The 21,658-nt window shown below is 50.4% G+C and overlaps 6 protein-coding genes across 6 annotated transcripts; 4 read left to right on the top strand and 2 right to left on the bottom strand.

Moving 5' to 3' along the window:
* Positions 1–321: 321 nt before the first annotated feature.
* Positions 322–2,467, bottom strand: CC77DRAFT_968909 (hypothetical protein). The gene is made up of 2 exons (XM_018535780.1): positions 1,302–2,467; positions 322–1,253 (listed from the first exon to the last, which is right to left on the bottom strand). Exons 1-2 carry the CDS (start codon positions 2,319–2,321, stop codon positions 399–401), a joined length of 1,875 nt encoding a protein of 624 aa, XP_018382892.1. The 5' UTR covers positions 2,322–2,467; the 3' UTR covers positions 322–398.
* Positions 2,468–2,790: 323 nt separating this feature from the next.
* CC77DRAFT_1022996 (leucyl-tRNA synthetase) lies at positions 2,791–6,059 on the top strand. The gene is made up of 2 exons (XM_018525590.1): positions 2,791–3,330; positions 3,381–6,059. The coding sequence occupies exons 1-2, from the start codon at positions 3,079–3,081 to the stop codon at positions 5,907–5,909; spliced, it is 2,781 nt and encodes a 926-aa protein (XP_018382891.1). The 5' UTR covers positions 2,791–3,078; the 3' UTR covers positions 5,910–6,059.
* Positions 6,060–7,178: 1,119 nt separating this feature from the next.
* On the top strand, positions 7,179–9,720 carry CC77DRAFT_1022995 (ATP synthase F1, beta subunit). Its single transcript, XM_018525589.1, has 9 exons — positions 7,179–7,590; positions 7,657–7,809; positions 7,859–7,871; positions 7,935–8,021; positions 8,075–8,434; positions 8,484–8,692; positions 8,744–8,790; positions 8,842–9,435; positions 9,485–9,720. The coding sequence occupies exons 1-9, from the start codon at positions 7,580–7,582 to the stop codon at positions 9,562–9,564; spliced, it is 1,554 nt and encodes a 517-aa protein (XP_018382890.1). The 5' UTR covers positions 7,179–7,579; the 3' UTR covers positions 9,565–9,720.
* A 2,496-nt stretch (positions 9,721–12,216) lies between these two features.
* CC77DRAFT_1064092 (COX4-domain-containing protein) lies at positions 12,217–12,978 on the bottom strand (the record flags this gene model as incomplete). Its single annotated transcript, XM_018528688.1, has 3 exons — positions 12,217–12,315; positions 12,380–12,576; positions 12,756–12,978. The coding sequence occupies 3 exons, from the start codon at positions 12,976–12,978 to the stop codon at positions 12,217–12,219; spliced, it is 519 nt and encodes a 172-aa protein (XP_018382889.1).
* A 2,009-nt stretch (positions 12,979–14,987) lies between these two features.
* CC77DRAFT_1011328 (glyceraldehyde-3-phosphate dehydrogenase) lies at positions 14,988–16,279 on the top strand (the record flags this gene model as incomplete). Its single annotated transcript, XM_018523704.1, has 5 exons — positions 14,988–14,999; positions 15,058–15,107; positions 15,163–15,226; positions 15,340–16,024; positions 16,077–16,279. The coding sequence occupies 5 exons, from the start codon at positions 14,988–14,990 to the stop codon at positions 16,277–16,279; spliced, it is 1,014 nt and encodes a 337-aa protein (XP_018382888.1).
* Positions 16,280–17,988: 1,709 nt separating this feature from the next.
* CC77DRAFT_1074936 (hypothetical protein) lies at positions 17,989–21,136 on the top strand (the record flags this gene model as incomplete). The annotated part of the gene is made up of 9 exons (XM_018529217.1): positions 17,989–18,598; positions 18,646–19,675; positions 19,724–19,835; positions 19,886–19,978; positions 20,027–20,118; positions 20,167–20,246; positions 20,299–20,414; positions 20,531–20,701; positions 20,906–21,136. The coding sequence occupies 9 exons, from the start codon at positions 17,989–17,991 to the stop codon at positions 21,134–21,136; spliced, it is 2,535 nt and encodes an 844-aa protein (XP_018382887.1).
* Between the last annotated feature and the right edge of the window lie 522 nt (positions 21,137–21,658).

The following is a 21,658-nucleotide window of genomic DNA, read 5'->3' as shown; positions in this document are numbered from 1 at the left end:
TCCAAGGGCTGGTACAGAATTCCAAATCTTGTGTTGGGCCGGAACCCGGGCAGCATTCGGGCGTGGATCTATGATTTTCTATTCGCCTTTTGTTTCGGGCAGACGAGTCGAACGCATAATGGTGTGATCACCACGTGGCTGGGCATTGCTGTCCAGTATGTGTCTACGTAGGGCTCCTTCGTCAGTAGTTCCGTGAACGATGCCAGGGTCTTGATCTGCCCAGCGGGGCTAATTAATGGATTTTCCATCCGTCATGACTTGGAACGAGATGCGTTGTTGTGCGATGACGTCGATGACAGAGACGATGCAACAGAACCCTTACGCATTATTATCATTTATTCATTTCTACGTAGCTTGTACAACCATGGCGCTTATACTACAGGACAGCATTATCTATTTCATCGTCTCCAACGTTGCCAGAACTTCCATCCTACCTTTTCATTGCCTTCTTCAGGCATCCGAAACTTGTTCTGCTCCTTCCCTCTGCGCCTTCCCACCCATGCAAACCATATCACTAAGCCCACTACCATGAACGCTACAACGAGTAGTGTCTGTAATGGCTCGGCAAACACGGCTCTGCTTAACAGGAAGAGACTAACGCAGCAAAAGATAATGGGCGTGGTGATCCAGGTTTTATATGGACGTTCCAGATCAGGTTCTCGGACGCGAAGGATGATGAGGCCAAGTACTGTTTGAAAATAGAACGCGTACCCTGCTACACCATAGAAGGTGACGAGAGTGTCGAAGCTGCCGACGACGATGTAAATGGCTGTTAGGACAGCATTGAGTACCATGGCGGAAATAGGCGTAAAGAAGAAGCCTGCGTCAGCGTCTGCAAACCAGCTCACTAGCTTCTTTGGTATCTTGCTCTTCCCTTGTGTTGAATTCATGCTGTGCAAGCGGATCGCCCTATGATTCTTTCCCAGTCCAATGTTCCCGAATAGAGATGGGAGATAACCTTCTTTGCCAGCAGCGTAAACAAGGCGGCCAGATGTGAATGTTGTCGCGTTCAGTGCACCGAAACATGATCCCGAGACAAACAATGCGAGTATGAGTGAGCCGATGGGACCAAACACTTGTGATCCAAAGGCTACGGCGACGGTGTTGGACGACTCGATGACGGAGGTGGGGAGTACGAGGAAATAGGATATGTTGGCTAGGATGTAGCAGAGTATGACGAGCGGGAGAGAGGTGTGGATAACGCGGGGGAGATCGCGGGTCGGATTCTTGAATTCGGCAGTCACGTAGTTGACCTGACGCCATTAGCAGAGGCTAGAGGAATTGCGGGAGTCTTGACTTACGTTGTCCCAACCATCGAAAGCCCAGAGTCCGGCATAGAGCGCTACAGCCCAATTGCTAACGTTTTCGCTAGTATCCTCGAACCAGCCTCGGTTCTTCCAGTCTTCATTCGCGTCACCCTTGTATGACAGCCCTGTCGCTGCAACTACGATACCGATTACGGTGACTCCTGTAAGCGCAAAGAACTTCAGAAACATGAAGACATCGGCGCTTCTGGTGCCCAGCTTGGTGGACACACAGTTCAGTAGCGTGACGGCCACAAGTCCCACCAAAGCCACGCCCTTGTTCAACCATGTGCTCGCGTCCACAGCTTCGGCACCAATTATAGCGCGCACTAAATATTCTCCAAAGATTATTGCAATGATGGCTGCTGAGCCTGGTTTCAGCACCACGACTGCACACCACGTAAACAAGAATCCTGCCCATTCTCCGAAAATCTTGGATAAATAGACTTGTGCACCACCATTGAGTGGTATAGCACCTCCGAGCTCCGCATAACTCGCGGCACCCGTCCATGCCAGTATTCCGGCCACGACCCAGACAATAAGGGACGCGCCTGGCGATCCAGCATTCTTGTTGACTTGTGATGGCGAAGAGAAGATGCCGCTTCCTATTATAAGCCCAACTACTAACGACAATCCATTAAGGTATGTCAAACTCTTGTTCTTCTCTAGTGAGCCGCCGTTAAGCGCGTTGGACGGGTCTAGGGCCGGGTTTGAAGGTGCGCCCAGTGCTGTGTATCCCTGCGCAGTGCTAGAGAGAGGAAATAGATTGGGTGCAAAGTCGAAGGCTGAGGATACGCTGTACGAGCGAGTGTGCCGTGGTCTGTTCGGATCGTGACCAGCAGGGTTCAGTTCTGACAAGGGGTCCTCATCGTCAAATGACAGTCTGCGCGAAGAAGGCGCACCCGAGGTAGAAGATTCTTCAGAGGTCCGGCGCGAGGGGTGCGAAGAGGAGGCCAGTGAGGCAAGTTCGAGTGAATCGCGAGTCGGCGGTGGGAGGTTGGAATAGCGACCGGCCATGATGCGGATGGAAAGGCTGCGCGCAACTCTACCTGCTAGCCATGGAGAGAAGATATGATATGATGAGCGGAGTAGCAGATAGGGGTAGTATCCAGCACCCCTTTGTCAAGCATTCACAGCTGCCGTGTATGAGTGGTGAAGCTTGCATGCGCTGTTGAAACCGACGGGCTCCTATGCCGTCATTGGACTAGCTCCCGTTTCGACGCTAGCCCTGGAAGCTACATCGAACTGGGAAAGCTCAAGTTTGCATCTGAATACTTACCGTTGAGGTAACCACTAGATTCTGCATGAATTTCTACGTGTATGAGGAATTGCGTATACCTCCATGGCATGTTATAGTTACAGCGTGGGTATACAATTTTCAGCTTCGTAGTTGTCAGAGATCCAAAGTGTTTGCATGATCCTCGTCTTATCGATAGGCCCAAAAATTGTGGGAGTCGTTCACAAGTGGAGGCTTGGCGTAGATCAGGTCGCGCATCCTTCCGACTATGAATACGACAAGTGTACGACATGCGCATACGACAAGGTGATGCGTGGTCTCAGTCTGCAATCCGTGGGCCGGCGACGCGCCCCACGTCTCCTTTTCCTCCGCCCGCGTATAGGTTTACGATGGGCGAGCACGTTGGAGAGGAAGTCAAGAGCTGAAGGAATCAAGGTCGAATCGCTCACTGCCAAATGGCAGCCACACTGGGATCGACTGTCATCCCAATGGCACGACTTGCGGGAGTCCGACAGAGGAAATGCATACGTGCTGCCCATGTTCCCATACCCCTCCGGCACGCTCCACCTCGGCCACCTGCGCGTATACACGATATCCGATGTTCTCTCCAGATACAAGCATATGCAGGGCTACAAGGTCCTGCACCCCATCGGATGGGATGCATTTGGCTTGCCGGCTGAGAATGCAGCGATCGAGCGAGGGGTACATCCGGAGAAATGGACGCTGCAAAATATCGATACTATGAAGGGCCAAATGAAGGAAATGGGTGGGCGCTGGGACTGGGACTCTGTATGGAAAACAGCAAATCTAGTCGAGCATGGGCTGATGAATGTATGTAGGAGATACGAACATGCGATCCCCATTTCTACAAGCACACTCAACGGATTTTTCTCATGCTCCATGAACGCGGACTAGCCTACCAAGCCGAATCTCTCGTGAACTACGATCCTGTCGACAAGACCGTCCTCGCGAACGAACAAGTAGACGCCAATGGCTGTTCCTGGCGCTCCGGCGCAAAGGTCGAGAAAGTGATGCTGAAGCAATGGTTTCTGAAGATCAAGGAGTTCCAAGAGCCTCTGCTAAAGGACCTGGACGCTCTTGCACGAGATGGAAAGTGGCCCGAGAAAGTCCTTGCAATGCAAAGAAACTGGATTGGCAAATCTGAAGGCGCGCAGCTTTGGTTCGATGTCATCTCGACTAACAGCGAGACGCGCTTTGAGCCCGTCGATGTCTTCACTACCAGAGCTGACACATTGTTCGGAGTGCAATACATTGCTCTCTCGATGCGTCATCCAATCGTCCAGCAGCTAGCTATCGAGAATTCAGAGCTTCGCGCCTTTGTGGAGCGAGCAAAAGAGCTACCCCTGGACACCAAGGAGGGGTTCAGGCTACGAGACATTGTAGCACGCAACCCGCTTGCGCATGTTAGAGGCACTACGGGACCTTCTATACCTATCTATGTGGCTCCATATGTTTTGGATGACTACGGCTCGGGCGCTGTAATGGGTGTTCCAGGCCACGATGCGCGAGATCATGCCTTTTGGCGAACGAATGTCGGTGATGAGCCAGTCAAGGTTGTTATATCTGCTAAGAAAGGCGCTCTACCACTGTCGCTTGTACCTTGTAGTGGCAAAGACATGCCAGTGACTGAGAAAGGTTTTATCGCTGCTGACATAGAGCATTTCGGTGGCATGACCTCGAAGCAAGCCGCGAACGAGGTTGTGCGAGCAATAACCGACACTGGGAAGCCAGCTCAAAAGACAGCAAACTGGCGACTCCGAGACTGGTTGATCAGTCGGCAACGTTACTGGGGTGCGCCAATCCCTATCGTTCATTGTGACTCTTGTGGAGCTGTTCCTGTACCTGAGAAGGATCTCCCGGTGGAATTACCAAACTTGCCTGACAGCTTTTTCGAGGGACGCAAAGGCAACCCGCTAGCAGAAGATGAGAACTGGAAAAAAACCGCATGTCCGAAGTGCGGCTCAGCTGCTGAGCGTGAGACAGATACGATGGACACTTTCATGGACTCGTCTTGGTATTTCTTCAGATTTCTGGATCCCAAAAACGAGCATGCCTTGGTCGACCCTACAAAGACAAATAGCGGCATGCCTGTAGACCTCTACGTTGGCGGTGTAGAGCACGCGATCCTCCATCTACTGTATGCGCGCTTCATATCCAAGTTCCTGGCAACCACTTCATCGTGGCCCAAGGGCCATTTGACGAATGGTGAACCTTTCACGCGCCTCATCACCCAAGGTATGGTTCACGGAGAAACCTTCACTGACCCCGAGAACGGTCGCTTCTTGCGTCCAGATGAAGTTGACTTAACGAATCCTTCCAAGCCCATCATCAAGGCTAGTGGTGTGACTCCAAATGTCAGCTTTGAGAAGATGTCGAAGAGCAAGTACAACGGCGTGGATCCAGGAGCTACAATCGCCAAGTACGGCGCAGACGCAACGCGCGCGCATATGCTCTTCCAAGCCCCTGTCAGTGATGTGCTTGAGTGGGATGAGAAAAAGATTACCGGCGTGCAACGGTGGCTACATCGAATCATCAAACTTTCCACAGCGCCCTGGATACCTGATGATGAAATGGAGAAGTTTACAGTACCGGAACATGTTGACAAGAAACTCCTCAACATCCTGCAGGATACTTCAACAAGCGAAGATTCTTTGAACGCCACACGCGAAAGCTTAGTGTCTATACTCAAGCAAGATGAAGCGAAACTTTGGATCAAGACGCAAGAAACCATCGCCAGTGTTACCGAGTCGTACTCGCAGACATACTCACTGAATACCATCATCAGCGATCTAATGACGCTAACGAATGCCATCTGGGACGCCCCACATGCGTCTCACATTACACCATATCTCAAGTGGTACTCTATGGCACACCTCGTCCGTATGCTCGCCCCTATCGCTCCTGGTGTTGCCGAAGAAGCTTGGCACCAACTGAACACCTGTACCACATCTCAAACGCACGAAGGCAGCGTACAAACCGTCTTCGCAAGAAGTTTTCCAACCGCTGATCTAGCTATTATACCACTCCTCACTACGACGCGCAAGTGTGTTGTTCAGATAGATGGTAAACGCAAATTCGACGTGGATATCCAGAAGCTTCCCGATTCGATCAGCCCTACAGACAGTAATGCTGTAACGAAGTTCGTTCTGCGCGAACTACTTCAGACAGACGAGGGAAGGGAGTGGTTTGATAGAGAAACAGGAAAGATCTGGAAGTTGAGTGCGACCGAGAAAGAGAACGAGGAGTTTGGGGCAGTACCCGAGGGATGGAAAGTTATTGCTGTGAACAGCGGCGCGCTATGCAATTTCGTTGGGCCAAAGAAACCCAAGATGGAAAAGAGTGGATGAAGACCTGTATACATACGATGACTTTACTCATAGCAACATGTACAATATATGCGACATATTCCAACCTTGGAGTATACATCACCTGCCTTAGCACAGCACAGCAATAGTTTTCGTAGCGAAAACCTTCAGGGTACGTTTTGGAGCACGCCCAGTTTTAACTATCTTCAAGTTACCGTGCTATAGCAGAGAGCTGCTTAGTGTCGAACTTAACCTGTAGTTAATGGTCAGCGGCCGTTGTCTTGATGTAACGAAAAGTTTTCCCATCTCTTACGTCTACGACAGCGCTGCCGTTTGTCAGTAAAGAATGCTTAATATATATCTTTATCTTTCTAGTCGTGCCCTAAGAACACATATCAACAGCTTAAGACCCTTCGTTGCCTTAGTTGTTGTCCCAACTTGTTGTGTAAGTAGTTTGCTGTCACATACCCTGCTAGCTGGCAATCGCAGGACAAGATACCACGTAGATAACAATGACATTGTTATTGTTGGCCATGAATATGTTGAATGTAAGGAATATGTCAATCACAAACATATTTCTTGCTTGAAGTTTGGAGCTTACATCTTCCTGTTGTGGAGGAGGCTGTCAACGAAACCCCAGGTGAATACCTTTAGGCTACGTTTTGGCGTAAAACACAGGCTGCACACAGCACAGTTGTACCTGACACGTGGAGAATATATCATCATATCGTTGTGTAGCACGGCGATGAAATGCTCAGTGAAGACCCTCAGGGTATATTGTGGCCTAAAGCATAAATCGGGTAGATAACGCACATTCATAGCTTGAGTCTTGACAGTATCATCATATCCAGGTACGTACCTAGGCAGAATTGCTGGGAGAAAGAGTTCAATTTACTCACACCGCTCGAAGTGTTTGATTCATACAGGGTTGGAGAATGTGGCATTACACACAGCAACAGTCTGCTTGTAGTCTCCAAACCAGAGTAAAGATCAAACCCCGGTGCACCATTTTTATCTGCGAATACCTTTAGGTTATGCTATCGCACAATGGAAGCCAGTCACGAGTAATACGACCCTCGTATCTGCAGTCGACTGGATAATAGTTTCGTCGTGTGTTTGAAACATAAATCTCTGGGTCAAGCCAGAAAGATGGAACGAAATGCTAATAATGATGGCAATTTATTCTTTCCTGCACTTGGCGAGGCGCCTTTTGTTGGTGCACAACCAGATGCCTGTTGTTGATGGGAATATGCCTTCCCTTTGCAGACGTGATGTCACTAAGAGTCCGCTATCTGTTCTGCTTTGGTGACCAAACGAAAGGCTTAGCGTTGCTCATAGCATAGGGATACCACATCAACTCTCTCTTTTTGTGGTTTTATTGTCCCGAGGCGGATATTCAATCGGGGCGAATCGGAAGGCGGGGAGGCGTCGTAACATCAACGGAGAGCATGGTTGTGTAAGATTGAGGTGCGTTCATGAGAGGTCGAGCACTCCCGAAGAACATCGGCAGGATAAAAACGTGTTTGGGGTATCGTGGGAGAGTTTACGATGCGATCCTGGGGTTGTCTCCTCGCCATCAACTAACCTCGTGGGCACTAGTCGCGCACGGATCTCTTGGAACGCCGTCCGCTTTCCTTTCGAGCTGTGAGAAGCTCTTTCCTCACCAACCCACCCTCTCTCCACTCACCAATCCGTCTACCACATATCTCACAATGCTGAAGAGGTAAGCCAACCGCCCATTGAGTCCAATTGATGATGAATTGAGATGGACTGACGCCTATTTCGACAGTGGGATCCAGCAGGCGCTCCGCGCTTCCATGCGCAGGCCGGCCATCCGCCGCAGCGCATTTTCGCCCATGAAGAAGAGCTTCGCCCCCGCGCTCTCCACCCGATTCGCCAGCACCGACGCAACAAAGGATGGCAAGATTCATCAGGTCATTGGGTAAGTCCTCTAGCATAACTCACAAGTATTCTTTACTGACAAAGGACAGCGCCATCGTAGATGTGAGCAGTTCAAGGAAAACTTTTCGTTGCATCAAGACAACGGCCGCTGACCATTAACTACAGGTCAAGTTCGACACCGAGCAGCTCCCTGCTATTCTCAACGCCGTCACCACCCAGAACGGCGACCAGAAGCTGATTCTCGAAGTTGCTGTAAGGACGCCAAGAATTGAAGAAGTGGGAACAGCATCACTGATTCAGGACAGCAACATTTGGGTGAGAACGTCGTCAGATGTATTGCCATGGATGGTACCGAGGGTCTCGTCCGCGGTTCCAAGGCCACCGACACCGGTGCCCCCATCAAGATTCCCGTTGGTCACGGTACCCTTGGTCGTATCATGAACGTCACTGGTGACCCCATTGACGAGCGTGGTCCCATCAAGGCCACCAAGTACGCTCCCATCCACGCCGACCCCCCGGAGTTCACCGAGCAATCCACCTCCGCTGAGGTCCTCGTTACCGGTATCAAGGTTGTCGACCTGTTGGCTCCTTACGCTCGTGGTGGAAAGATTGGTCTCTTCGGAGGTGCTGGTGTCGGAAAGACTGTCTTCATTCAGGAGCTGATTGTAAGGAGACACACTGTCTACTGGCTGAGCATTAGCTAACGGCAGGCAGAACAACATCGCCAAGGCCCACGGTGGTTTCTCCGTCTTCACTGGTGTCGGTGAGCGTACCCGTGAGGGTAACGATCTGTACCACGAGATGCAGGAGACTTCCGTCATTCAGCTTGACGGTGACTCCAAGGTCGCCCTCGTCTTCGGTCAGATGAACGAGCCCCCGGGTGCCCGTGCCCGTGTCGCTCTTACTGGTCTTACTGTTGCTGAGTAAGTCTTGAATTCACTGTGTTGACAACGTCGTGGCTAATGGGAAAAAAGATACTTCCGTGACGAAGAGGGACAGGATGTGCTTCTCTTCATCGACAGTAAGTGCTTGTACGAACTGCCTGTGAGACATACACTGACTTCGGCAATAGACATTTTCCGTTTCACCCAGGCCGGTTCCGAGGTGTCCGCTCTTCTTGGTCGTATCCCCTCTGCCGTCGGTTACCAGCCCACCCTCGCCATTGACATGGGTGTCATGCAGGAGCGTATTACCACCACCACCAAGGGTTCCATCACCTCCGTCCAGGCCGTCTACGTGCCCGCTGACGATTTGACTGACCCTGCCCCCGCCACCACCTTCGCCCATTTGGACGCCACCACTGTCTTGTCCCGTGGTATCTCCGAGTTGGGTATCTACCCCGCCGTCGACCCTCTTGACTCCAAGTCCCGTATGTTGGACCCCCGTGTCATTGGTCAGGACCACTACGACACCGCCACCCGCGTTCAGCAGATTCTCCAGGAGTACAAGTCGCTCCAGGATATCATTGCCATTCTCGGTATGGACGAGTTGTCGGAAGCTGACAAGCTTACCGTCGAGCGTGCCCGTAAGATCCAGCGTTTCTTGAGCCAGCCTTTCGCTGTCGCCCAGGTCTTCACTGGTATTGAGGGCAAGCTTGTCGACCTCAAGGACACCATCCGATCATTCAAGGCTATCTTGACTGGTGAGGGTGACGACCTTCCCGAGGGTGAGTCTCGACTATCTCCGCATTCATAGCGTATAACTGACATTTTCAGGTGCTTTCTACATGGTTGGTGACTTCGAGTCAGCACGCGCCAAGGGAGAGAAGATTCTTGCTGAGCTCGAGAAGTCATAGACGGACTTTGATGGTGGGTGAAGAGTCGGCCAGAGTGTCTAGTGCAATTCGCTGGTAGTCTCACTTTGTACAAAAGATATACCTCTGAAACTGTGGGACTTTTAAGCGGGTGCTTTGATGCGTGGCTTCCTGTAACTTATCGTGCATGAAGAGACCGCTTTTTCTTGTTCAACACACCTCAGTTTTTCCCTGCTCGTGATAAATGCTGTTCTGACCACGGGAATACAGTTTAGCATCTGTGTTCGTGATCTTCCCAACGACATCGTTCACTAGCTTAAAGAGAGAAATTGAACATCTCTTTGAGCAAAATACTTATGCCTACTACAATAAAGCGTGTTAAGACTTTCCTAGACATAGGTAGAGAATCTAGAAGTCTACAATGCTATTAATCTTTCTAGAATTTCTTCTTAGAAGTTAACGTAGGCGGTAAACTAGAGCTTGTTATCTCTGTACCCGATTGAGTTTTCTATTGTATACGGTGGTTCTTGGTCTAGGGAATGGCTGCGACTTGGTTCAGGGATATATGTTGATGCTCGTCCAGAGACATGTTCCAGGACATTATTCTTCACCGCTCGATGATATCAATTCGACGTAATAGCGTATTTTGAACACACGTGGTGATGTTACTCTATTGAACAACAGGTGGCCATACGTATAGTTCTTCTCCCCACGCCTAGAAACCGATTCTCAAGCCTAAGAGCAAACACTGAACTAAAAGCGGCGGGCTGCCGACGTTGGAAAAGAGCTTGGGCAATATACATACAGCTTGCGATCGATACAAAGGGTCTAAGTCGAGGAATTTGTCCATAGTGGTTATAGGTGTGTAGTAGCCAACGCATGTATGCTGTAACCCGATCAGTCTTAAGCTTGGGAGATCACCCGCTTTCGCCCCTTCCAATACAAGAATTGCTAGATGCCGGCAACACGCTGGGATCAAGCGACCAATGAGAATTGGTTCAAGTTACCATACTGTTGATAACAAGAGTCAACATTGCAACTTACCAAGGTACTAGGACATGCACGACCCAATATGAGGAATTGTGATAAATATTCAAATCTCACCATGGGCCTAAAAGTACGTGGACTCATCTGATGCGTACGACATGACACATAATCGTAGTAGTAGCACCGCATTTAAACCTGCTCCTTGAATCCAATATCCAACATTCTCCTGAAGTACCTCGCATATGGTCAAGTGTTTGTGTACATCATTACCATCTTTCCAGAGACGACCCTTACACTCATCCTTCCTTCAACCAAGTCAACGGCATGGATTGTCTTTCAAACAGTGGATGCGTAAAGCAGATCATCGTATTAGAATCAATACAACAGGCTTCCTAAGCGTGCGAGCAGTTTCGAGTGTGGCCTAACGTAGTCAAAACTGCAAGCACTAGCCACACATCTGAACAAACTCTCTCGTGAGCGGTCGGGATGGTATTGCCTCAGATATGTTGAACAAAGAGTGATACACATGTTGGCGATATTTACATGACTGGTTGTTCTGATTCGCAATAGATATTGACTGGCAAAGCTCCGATCGTCAGAAGACCTTTGGTGGCCATAGTCTATATTCTACTGAAACCAGAAAAGTATTTGGTGTTCAGCGGTAGCCATTTACATGGAAGTTGCAGATATACATGAGCACTACACGGGCTCAGCTCTTCAGCTCAGGACTCAGCTGGACTGCAAGTAAGCTTCGCACTCTAACGTAACCGCGGCCGCGGTCTCACCCTCTGTCCACGGCTAAAAGTATGCTATCACGAAGCTGACTTATCTTCATCCGGTGTGTGCTGCAAAGATTACCTTCGGCCGCGGATGTGGTCATGTACGCTCAATACCACTATTGTCAGTTGTGTAACTGATCGCCTCTGTACCATCGGCTCTACGCATATACCCATGCAAGTCCGAGTACGATTCTATGCTTATGCAATCACCACTCGATGTAGCATGGCATTAATGTGGCGTGTTGTTATTGCTTTTGATCTACTGCTTCCTTGTTGCACCTCTCCGGATTGCCACATGCATTACCCGATGTATATGCTTTATGGTCGGTGCTCTGTCATGTATGCTATCGTGCTGATGTCGTTTGCGAGGACGGTTTTGCAGGCGGCCGTGCATCAAGAATTCATTATCATCGATAGTATTGGGGTCTTTAGTTGGGAGACAGAAAGACGTGTTTATTTTCCAGATGGTGTAGTGGAGATAGCACAAGAGCCGTTCGTCGTCCAATATAGGCGATACAAAATGTCCAATCTCGTCTGTAGGCTGTGATACGCGTTCAACTGTATTCGAGGCATTCAGGACAAACTATATAATGTTGAGCATGTTAGACTGTGCATTTAGTTAGTTGTCACTTGACTATCGTGGTACAACCTGACGTGACGAGGGTGGAGAGCCTTGATTTGAGAGTTGGGCAAATCGTACAGCGTGCTTCCTACACGTGATCGAAGTTGAGAACCGTCAGGCAAACGCGAAAAGCCTCTAGATTTCTGTACAATGAGGACTATTATGACAATGGCCGATCGACAGCCGTTCGTAACGCTTTCGATCTTGTTGTATGTGACACAGACAGTACCAAACGGAAATTGACCCAAGGAAAATGTGGTATCGGTATTGGTATGGTGATTGTTGTGACTCTTCTATTCGGACTCTTTACTCGTCGTTGAGCTTCTGGCCCGCTGGGAGATCCTTCTCCGACTTGCTCTGTACCATCATTCCCTTGTAGCCGGTGATGGGCTCGGTTCCTTGCGACTGTGACGTGTTAGTACTGATACATACACAAGGGGCGCTTGATAAAAGCGTTGGAGCTACGCACCTTCATGTACTCCTCGGTGGCTTCTTGCCATTCCTTTGTCATGGTACGGGGTCGGATGGGGCTGGCGAACATGCGCGTGAAAGCGAAGACGGCAAAGGCACCGGCGATGACGGCAGAGGAGAGGAGGAAGACGTTGCGGCCCTCATCCGGAGGCGGGGGTCGGCGAGGACCGTGGGGGCCAAAGGCGATGAAATAGGCTGTATGCAGAGCATGTTGTCAGTGCAATGTTCATATCGATAATTTTCCGGTACGTCGCGATGACCTCGCGTAGCGCGCACCAGATGCCGCGGGCTAGCTCGGGTACCTCGTTCATAACACAAGATACGTCATAACAGCTCTCGCGACATCCAGATGCGCCTCATGGGATTGTACGCACCGGCCTTCTTCTCCTGCATGGTCAACTCCTTCCAGTCGGTCTTCATGCGGTCCCTAAGTGTCATCCACAGGTCGGCCTGCTCCTGGGGAGGCATGTCTTCCCATCGCTTCTCGATGTTGGCAAGGGTTGGGTTGGAGATGGCGTGGGCCTGGCGGGATTGCTGAAGCTGGCAGGCTACCGGGGCAGCTCTGGGGAGAGCGGTGCGGGTCGCGGTCGATGACATGGCGGCAGCCGAGCTCGAGGCCCGGATGATAGATGAGCGCAGCATGGCGGCGGGCGGAGTGGAGAGTGTCGAAAATTGAAAAAGAAAGGGAGAAGCTTCCCGTCGAGGGACCTACAGCTGCCAATGGATCGTGGTGGTGATGGAGTCGATGGTGGGCCAGGAGAGCTGTCTTGCAAAATGTGGTTGCGGGAGGAACGCCAAGGTGGTGGAACGATCAATCTTCTGTGGCCCGAGCGCCCCAGTCGACCTAACGCCTAGCTCCTCATTGGCCGCGATAGCCTTCTATCGTGGGATGTGAGAGCCTCATTCGGATTCAATGCAAGGGTTACCATGAGGCCAACGCTGTCTGATGGCGAGAATAGGACTACAATGACTGTTTTTGAAGCATGCCCTTCACTGGGCGGCTTTTGTACTCTACCGAGGTGATACACAGGATTCGGACATGTGTAGATACCGAAGTACGGTTGCAAGGAGGTCTTCTTGACACTCGAGCATTTCAACAGCATCTCCATATTCGTCTTGGCTCAGACGCGGCCGGCTAAGGGCCTCTGCTGGATGGGTGTGCTTGCTTTCTGTGTGAGCTGTTCGGTTGCCAGCATCACCCTTTGGGCCGAAGCAAGTATTATGATATCGCAACAAATAAGACAAGACGCTTCGGACGTGTTGACTCAGGCGCATCAAAAGACTTGGATTGACTTATATAACTTATACACATTCGCATCACTCCCCTATTTGGGTACCTGAATGAGCACGTAACTTGGAGCAGAATGCTCGCAAATTCCCTCAAGCGCGGGGTAGATCAGTGTTGCAAGGATCGGACAACGCAAGTCAATGGAGTCTGCGTACCTGCAAACCTCGTTGGAAACTATCAGCTACAAACACTGAACTCATCTTCCAATTTGCATGGTAGACGCGTCTGAATTGCTGTAGCTGTCCCGTGATCGGAGGGTCGGTGCACCCCAAACATGTCGGGGCCGGCATTGGCCTACATCGTCGTCTGTAACTCCGAGCTTGAGCTCAAGCTGTAGCTCGAGCTTTCCTTTGCCGCAACAGCTATATGCAGGTACCTAAGCACTTTGTTTAATCGCCGTAGGCCCTGGCGATCATGTGGCGGGCTTGAACTGCTTTATAACACAGCTCTGTCCATCATAGTGCCACCGTGCCGGCCGCGGATACGCCACGCCTCATCTCAAACCATACTCGACTTTGCCTGGCGGAGAGAATCTCGGTGGTGACACAAAACACTCGCCTCCCCACGAACCGGTGATCCGATCAGACTCTGCTGCGCGCTTTGCTTTATCTTATCGAATGACCAAAAGATCCTGCCCACGAGAGCGACAACGGCTACCTAACCCGCGCAGAGGTGTTTTTGATTGCTAGTCTGTGCTCCCGCTGATTACGAGATGCACATGTACTTCTTTCGTAAGAGTTTTGATAGAGTGATGTCCTGCGTGGCGTGCCGGGCCTGTATGCCCGGACAGCCGTATGCAGTGTCTATGCGAGGCTGCGAATACAGTATCACCAGAACACTTGGCGTTTCAGTCACGAAGGCGTCTGGAGACATTTACAGGTGCCTCGGTCAGGTTACCCTCAGGGTGGTTCTGCCCGAGCTGCCCGCCTTGCTCTCCGGTGTAGTCCGCGGCCTCGTGTGATGGCGATATGCGCCCCCCGAGGCTGTAGACAAACGTACTTGGCTTGTCAAGCAGGTAGCCGGCCGGAAGTGTGGGAGGGCGCAGAGGGTGTAATTGGGCCTAGGCGGCGCTGCATATCGGATTACAGAAAAAGAACTAAAACCTGTGACGTCCTCAAGCTGGTTGCTATTTAGCTTGCCCCTCCCTCACCTGGGCACCCCACCTTAGCCCAGACCCAACAAAACACTGCGCCCGACACAAAACTCTGTCTCTCACCACTTCTACATCAGCTTATATCCTATAAAAGAGTGAGCTCTGTTCAATTGCCTTCCTTCTTCCTCAGCTTATTGACTTTCGCAGCACTACACTCAGTTCATCATGGTTGTCAAGGTAAGCTTCATCCATTGTCCCGCTGGGTCAGGAGACAGCTGCTAACATGTCCTCACAGGTTGGTATCAACGGATTCGGTCGCATTGGCCGTATCGTCTTCCGCAATGCGTAAGTTTCGCCTAACTCGTCGATACAATCTACCAGAGCTGACCGCATGCCACAGTATCGAGCACAACGACGTCGACATTGTCGCCGTAAACGACCCCTTCATCGAGCCCCACTACGCTGTAAGCTTCCCCAAGCACCCACACTACAGCCGCGGCCATCCAAGTTGCGAAAACAGTCCTTGCGATGCGCTAGAGCTCCTCTGTGGTCGCAGAATGCAGGCTAACACATTCAGGCCTACATGCTCAAGTATGACAGCACACACGGCCAGTTCAAGGGTGAGATCAAGGTTGACGGCAACAACCTGACCGTCAACGGCAAGACCATCCGTTTCCACATGGAGAAGGACCCCGCCAACATCCCATGGAGCGAGACCGGCGCTTACTACGTCGTCGAGTCCACCGGTGTCTTCACCACCACCGAGAAGGCCAAGGCTCACTTGAAGGGTGGAGCCAAGAAGGTCGTCATTTCTGCTCCCTCTGCTGACGCCCCCATGTTCGTTATGGGTGTCAACCACGAGACTTACAAGTCTGACATCGAGGTTCTCTCCAACGCCTCTTGCACAACCAACTGCCTTGCTCCCCTTGCCAAGGTTGTCCACGACAAATTCACCATCATTGAGGGTCTCATGACAACCATCCACTCCTACACTGCCACCCAGAAGGTCGTTGACGGCCCCTCCGCTAAGGACTGGCGTGGTGGCCGCACAGCTGCTCAGAACATCATTCCCAGCAGCACCGGTGCCGCCAAGGCTGTCGGCAAGGTCATTCCTGAGCTCAACGGCAAGCTCACCGGTATGGCCATGCGTGTTCCCACCGCCAACGTTTCCGTTGTCGACTTGACTGTCCGCATCGAGAAGGCTGCGTCCTACGACGAGATCAAGCAGGCCATCAAGGAGGCTGCTGATGGCCCACTCAACGGTAAGCTCTCACGTTCGAATTCTATCTGAGCATCCATTCTGACGCATTGTAGGTATCCTCGGCTACACCGAGGACGACATCGTCTCCACTGACTTGAACGGTGACAACCGCTCCTCCATCTTCGACGCCAAGGCTGGTATCTCTCTGAACAAGAACTTCGTCAAGCTTGTCTCCTGGTACGACAACGAGTGGGGTTACTCCCGCCGTGTCCTTGACCTCTTGGTCTACATTGCCAAGGTTGATGGCAACGCTTAGGAGTCAGGACAGAGCCAGGCATTGCCTAAACTCTGAGTTCATTTCTTTATGACCGACTAAAAAGATCGGACTACCTTTGGCTAGGCGCGGACACCGCGGGGATGAAAATAGGGTTTGACCATGAATGCGTTATGCTAGACATGAATCAATGAATAATAATTGTCACAAACAATGCTTCCTTTGACCAACTGAATGTGAAGTGACATTAGAGGTCCTGTCGTCCGGATGCATGGCAGTGGAGCTGCCCCTGTTGATGCATTTTCTAGCGCTTGTTTACAAGCTAGTTCCCGAGGTACGACTCTCAGGCGAACATATACATGTACGCGGATCCCTTTTTCCCGCTTAGTTCCCGGTCTTTCGTTTACGTCCCGTAATCTGGCGAAAGATTTTGCGGGGAAGAACGGATGTTCAAGGTGGCTTCCGTATGCGGCATCCGTAGGCATGGAAGTGGTTACTATCGGCTTTGCGGTAAGATGTAGCCATGCTGAGAAGCCGTTCAGCGAATGCATATGGCCTTAAATTCTACAGGTTCCGAAACGTCAATTCTACTCTGCGAAGGCACACCACTTCTGGTCTGTGAAGGCACACAATGAAGCATCGTGGTATCATCGACAAAGAATACTGGGTAGACACGTGGCCTTGCTCTGCTAGCTTTCGAGATGATCGTGCTGAAAAGTGAATGGTAAGACTAGAGAATCACCTGTCACGGCAGGCTCCTTCTCTGCGAAGTCTTCTTCCATACTCTGTCCATGCTCTTGTGATATGCGTTCAGAAGTGAGAGTCGACGGATAGCGCTAAATACCTTGGCATCGCTTAGTCATATAATGGATCTTGACCGCGTAGGGAACTCGCATTGCTACGCTCCACCTTATCCTCTACTTTGAAGCCAAGCATCAGCTATTACAGAAAGCAAAAATCGGTTCTTTACTTTTAACCCACATCGAATTACTACAGCGTCAGCATCACGTAATTAAATAGCGAGCGTGAGTGAACCCTGTGGCGGTTGATGATCCATCTTTGACACGACGCGACCAACAATATTATGACGGAGCTCGTCTTTTCTTAGCTTATAACTTCATGCAGGAAAGGCTATCCCGAAATTAATACCTTTGTTATATTCTCAATTCAACTTAAAATGAAGTATAGCGATTAGCTTTAGGGTACTTTTCCTGCACGAGGCGACAACTTGAAAAAGACGAGCTTATCCATACCATGTCTATGCGTCAACGAACTCTGCTTACGGAACTGCAGGGCAAAATAAGCCTACGATATTGTAAACAGCGCATTAGTACTAAGGCTTTGTGCCTTCACCTGACAATAGCGGCGAAGTGCGACTCCAACCACATTCTACCAAATCATCAGCAACTTATTGGGTCTCAATGCGGTAGCAACCTTGCCAGTAAGTGCCTGCAGTCCTACCAGTATCAAAGAAGCATCTCAAGCAAACATGCAACTTCTTCGCATGGAGCAAGCATCTTTGTATACTAGGTTGCCGACATTCAACGTATTTCCTAGTGCTCCAACCTACTCGTCTTCTAGCATATCTGGTGACTTATCTGTTCAGCGTACTTTCCCCAAAGTCATGAACTCGTTCAGATAGGCCGTGTGACAATCGCGTGTGCCAGTCTCGTCGCTAACGAACATATATAGCTCTCAGCCGGCGACTGTAAGCGAGGCGTTTGACGTCCGCTTTACTCATCTGCGTAGTCATGGACGACGAAGACTATGCTATGGAGGAAGACACTATCGTCACTTCCACAGAGCTTAATGGCGATCATGTACCAGATACCATAAACCCGAACGAGCTCTTTCGTAACAAAGGACCAACATTGTCCAAGAGAGAGCAATTACCTTTCCACAGTCCATCGAAGAACACCTCGTTCCTGCAACCGGGAACCATGCAAAGCCAATCCGGATCGCACCGAACAACGAAGTCACCGAGTGGGTGGTCGGATAAGATGAGCATGTCGCGTCCCACTCCTGTTCGGCGCTCAAGTCCGCAGGTTCGCATACCCCCAAAGCCAAGATCTTCCCTCCTTCCGTATTCGACCAACAAAACAGGCCTTGTGTATGACTCTCGTATGCGCTTTCACGCGGAGCTTCCTGATATGAATCTAATCGACGATATTCATCCCGAGGATCCGCGTCGCATTCACTCCATCTACGAAGAACTCAGGGAAGCTGGTCTAGTGGCAACAAGCGATACGGATGAGGACCAAGAAGACAAGTGCTGGAGAATAATGACGCGCTTTGCTACGAGGCCAGAGATCCTCCTTATACATACAGCAGAGCATTACGCATTCGTGGAGTCGTTGCAGCGTAAGTTCACAACCATGTGTAAAGATCGCGACTGACCGTGTCATTAGATATGACTGCAGAGAACTTGAAAATAGAAGCTGATTCTCGTGACTCGATCTACTTCAATCATGCGACTTATGACTGCGCCAAGCTCGCAGCTGGTGGTGCTATCGAGGCGTGCAAAGCGGTAGTGCAAGGAACCGTGCGCAATGCAATCGCAATTATTCGTCCTCCAGGTCACCACGCGGAGACCAATCAGCCCTCTGGGTTCTGCATTTTCAACAACGTCCCAATAGCCACCCGCGTATGTCAGAATGACTACCCGGAGACCTGTCGTAAGGTCTTAATCCTTGATTGGGATGTGCATCACGGTAATGGTGTTCAGCACGCCTTCTACGATGACCCAAATGTCCTTTACATATCCCTGCATGTCTACAAGGACGGAAACTTCTATCCCAACTTGCCAGATGGCAATCTCGACTATTGCGGTGAAGGTCTTGGCGAAGGAAAGAACGTAAACATTCCGTGGGCTGAACACGGCATGGGTGATTCGGAGTATCTCTATGCTTTTCAAGAAATTGTCATGCCTATTGCTACTGAATTCGATCCAGATCTTGTCATAGTCTCGGCGGGTTTCGACGCGGCTGAAGGAGATCTACTGGGTGGTTGTTTCGTCACTCCGGCATGTTACGGCCACATGACGCACATGCTTATGCGACTCGCGAAAGGGAAGATCGTAGTATGCCTTGAAGGTGGCTACAATTTGAGATCAATAGCACGCTCAGCGCTCGCTGTAACGAGAGTACTCATGCTGGAGCCTCCGGATCGCTTGAGTGACGAACTCTCAGCTCCAAAGGATAGTGCAGTCTACGTTGTCGAGAACGTGAAACGCCAGCATTCAAAGTATTGGAAATCGCTCTACCCCAAACATCTGGACAAAACCGACCCTGGCTACAAGGATACGTTTCGATTGCACGAGGTCATTCGCGAATGGCAGAGCCAACGACTGTCTTCAGAGCACTCAATGGTCCCGCTTCCTACACTGCAAATCAACAAGGCAGGGTTGGCGCAGACCTTCGAGCACAATGTTATCGCTACGTAAGTTCATTGAGGCTTCCGCTAGCTGCTGATGCTGAAACCCTATAGACCAAACTTTATGGAACGACATCCTCTGCTCGTGATCTTCCATGACCCGCCGAGCTTCCACGACCATTCTGATCCGGTGACTGGCAAGAGAGAGTTACACAACACATGGCTTGTAAGTACATTTACAGTCCTGTACTGTGTAATTGCTGACTTTGGATGAAGACTGATGTTACGAAGAGGTATATTGACTGGGCCATCAACAATGACTTCCAGGTCATCGATGTCAATATTCCGAAAGTCGTCACAGTCGAAGATGTGAGACTGCAATATGCTTATCTCAGGAAAATCCGCTAATGACTTCAGTCGATCATCGGCTACATGAAATCCGAAGATTCTGCAGTTCGAGCACAGCAAACTCGCGAACTTGCAGCGTATCTATGGGAAAACTACATCGAGTAAGTTGCTTAGACAGTGCTCACGACTACTTTTTGACGTCATACCAGACCAAACGATGCAACACAAGTGTTTTTCATGGGTATCGGAGACGCATATCTTGGACTGGTCGACCTACTGAGTCACAATGGTAAGCGTCATTTCCCGTTTCTGGCAGTTTTTTCAGGCTGCTGACTCAATAGAAAACTGTACCGACCCCGATAGTCCGGTTGAGTGCTTGATCGGCTTCGTTGGAGAAACGACCATTCAATCGATAAAGCGAGCCACGGACGACACAATATCAAGCTGGTACTACTCAGTAAGTACGATCACGGATCACATCATAGAGACTACCACGGTGGTCCTCATCAACAACAAACCCAGCTAGCACCACAGCCTGACAGATACCATCGTGGCATCAGCTAACATTTGCAGCATTCCATGATCTTTGTGAAGAACAGCCACTTCGTCTGGAATCCAAGTCGCCAACGTAAGATGCGCAAGAAGCTTGGCAATCTTATCCAATCACCCAAAGATGGCTTAGACGACATGCTTGAGCAGCATCTGGAGGAGGTACAGAACCTCCTTCTGGAAAAAAAGGGTAAGGTAGTCACTTTGAAGACAGCTCAGACATCAGACTGACGTTTCAGCAGTACGTTCTTTTTCTCTTTTTGTTGCGTACAGTACCCAAGGGGAAATTAGCAACAGCATCTGGTATCCCAATGCCTACGCACGTAGCCTTGAGCAGACGTTCAATACTCCCCTGCCCATGTAGGAGGCAAGCGTACTATTTGGACTAACATCTAATAGGGCGAATTCGACGAGATGAATGACCTTTCCAGCCGTACCGACGAGGGACCACAGCACATGGCCACGGGATTGCGAAGTCCACCTTTACCAAGCGCGTCACAAACACCTAAGCGGTTCGACCCTGGAAATAGGCAAGAAGGTGCTATACTGAAGAGCCCTAAGATGCCACAAATGGGCTTGTTCAGTGCGAGTCCTGGTCCAAGGAGTCCTATCAAAAGGCCGCCTTTATGAGCTGGCATCAATTGTGTCCATTGCATGGCCTGGTGTTTCTGCGATATGTCGGTATGCGCTCGCGCTTTGGCGGAATCAGTATCTCTCTTCAATTGTACTATGGAAGCGATGTCTCATTTCATATGTGTTGAGTACGCGCTTTGAATTGCTCAACCTGTAGATATCGATAATACGCGTCTTCTAGAGGGCGACTGCGCCTTGAGGGCATGTGTTCGATGATGAACAGAGTGATGAGTGAAGATCTATTGACAATTCTGCAGATGCGATGCAAAATCTCGGTGCAATTGTCCGCTTCAGGATGTTCGGCCTGCCTCGCTTGCAAAGCAGCTAATCATGATGCCAACCGCTATCTAGCCCTATGCCTGGCATCCTTCCCTCCACGCTCGCATGATCCTTCACCCACCGTAGCAATTGCTCCGCACACGTAGCGCATGGCCATCTTCAATCAGCATGCTGCGCCCAAGCCATGAATGCGCCAAGTGGACGGGCCCAGGTTTTCTACTAGCACTAAGCTTACTCGGG

This window comes from Alternaria alternata, assembly GCF_001642055.1.
Source record: "Alternaria alternata strain SRC1lrK2f unplaced genomic scaffold CC77scaffold_18, whole genome shotgun sequence".
Classification (NCBI taxonomy): Eukaryota; Fungi; Ascomycota; class Dothideomycetes; order Pleosporales; family Pleosporaceae; genus Alternaria; species Alternaria alternata.
Note: the sequence above shows the minus strand (reverse complement) of the source record. Positions and strands in the feature narration are given on the sequence as shown.

Coding starts and splice junctions, on each gene's coding strand:
- CC77DRAFT_1022996 (XM_018525590.1), top strand. CDS start 3,079: ATGTTCCCATACCCCTCCGGCACGCTCCACCTCGGCCACCTGCGCGTA. Junction 3,331..3,380: donor GGCGCTGGGACTGGGACTCT/GTATGGAAAACA, acceptor GAATGTATGTAG/GAGATACGAACATGCGATCC.
- CC77DRAFT_1022995 (XM_018525589.1), top strand. Junction 8,022..8,074: donor AGCTGATTCTCGAAGTTGCT/GTAAGGACGCCA, acceptor GATTCAGGACAG/CAACATTTGGGTGAGAACGT. Junction 8,791..8,841: donor TGTGCTTCTCTTCATCGACA/GTAAGTGCTTGT, acceptor CTTCGGCAATAG/ACATTTTCCGTTTCACCCAG.
- CC77DRAFT_968909 (XM_018535780.1), bottom strand. CDS start 2,321: ATGGCCGGTCGCTATTCCAACCTCCCACCGCCGACTCGCGATTCACTC. Junction 1,254..1,301: donor CTTTCGATGGTTGGGACAAC/GTAAGTCAAGAC, acceptor TAATGGCGTCAG/GTCAACTACGTGACTGCCGA.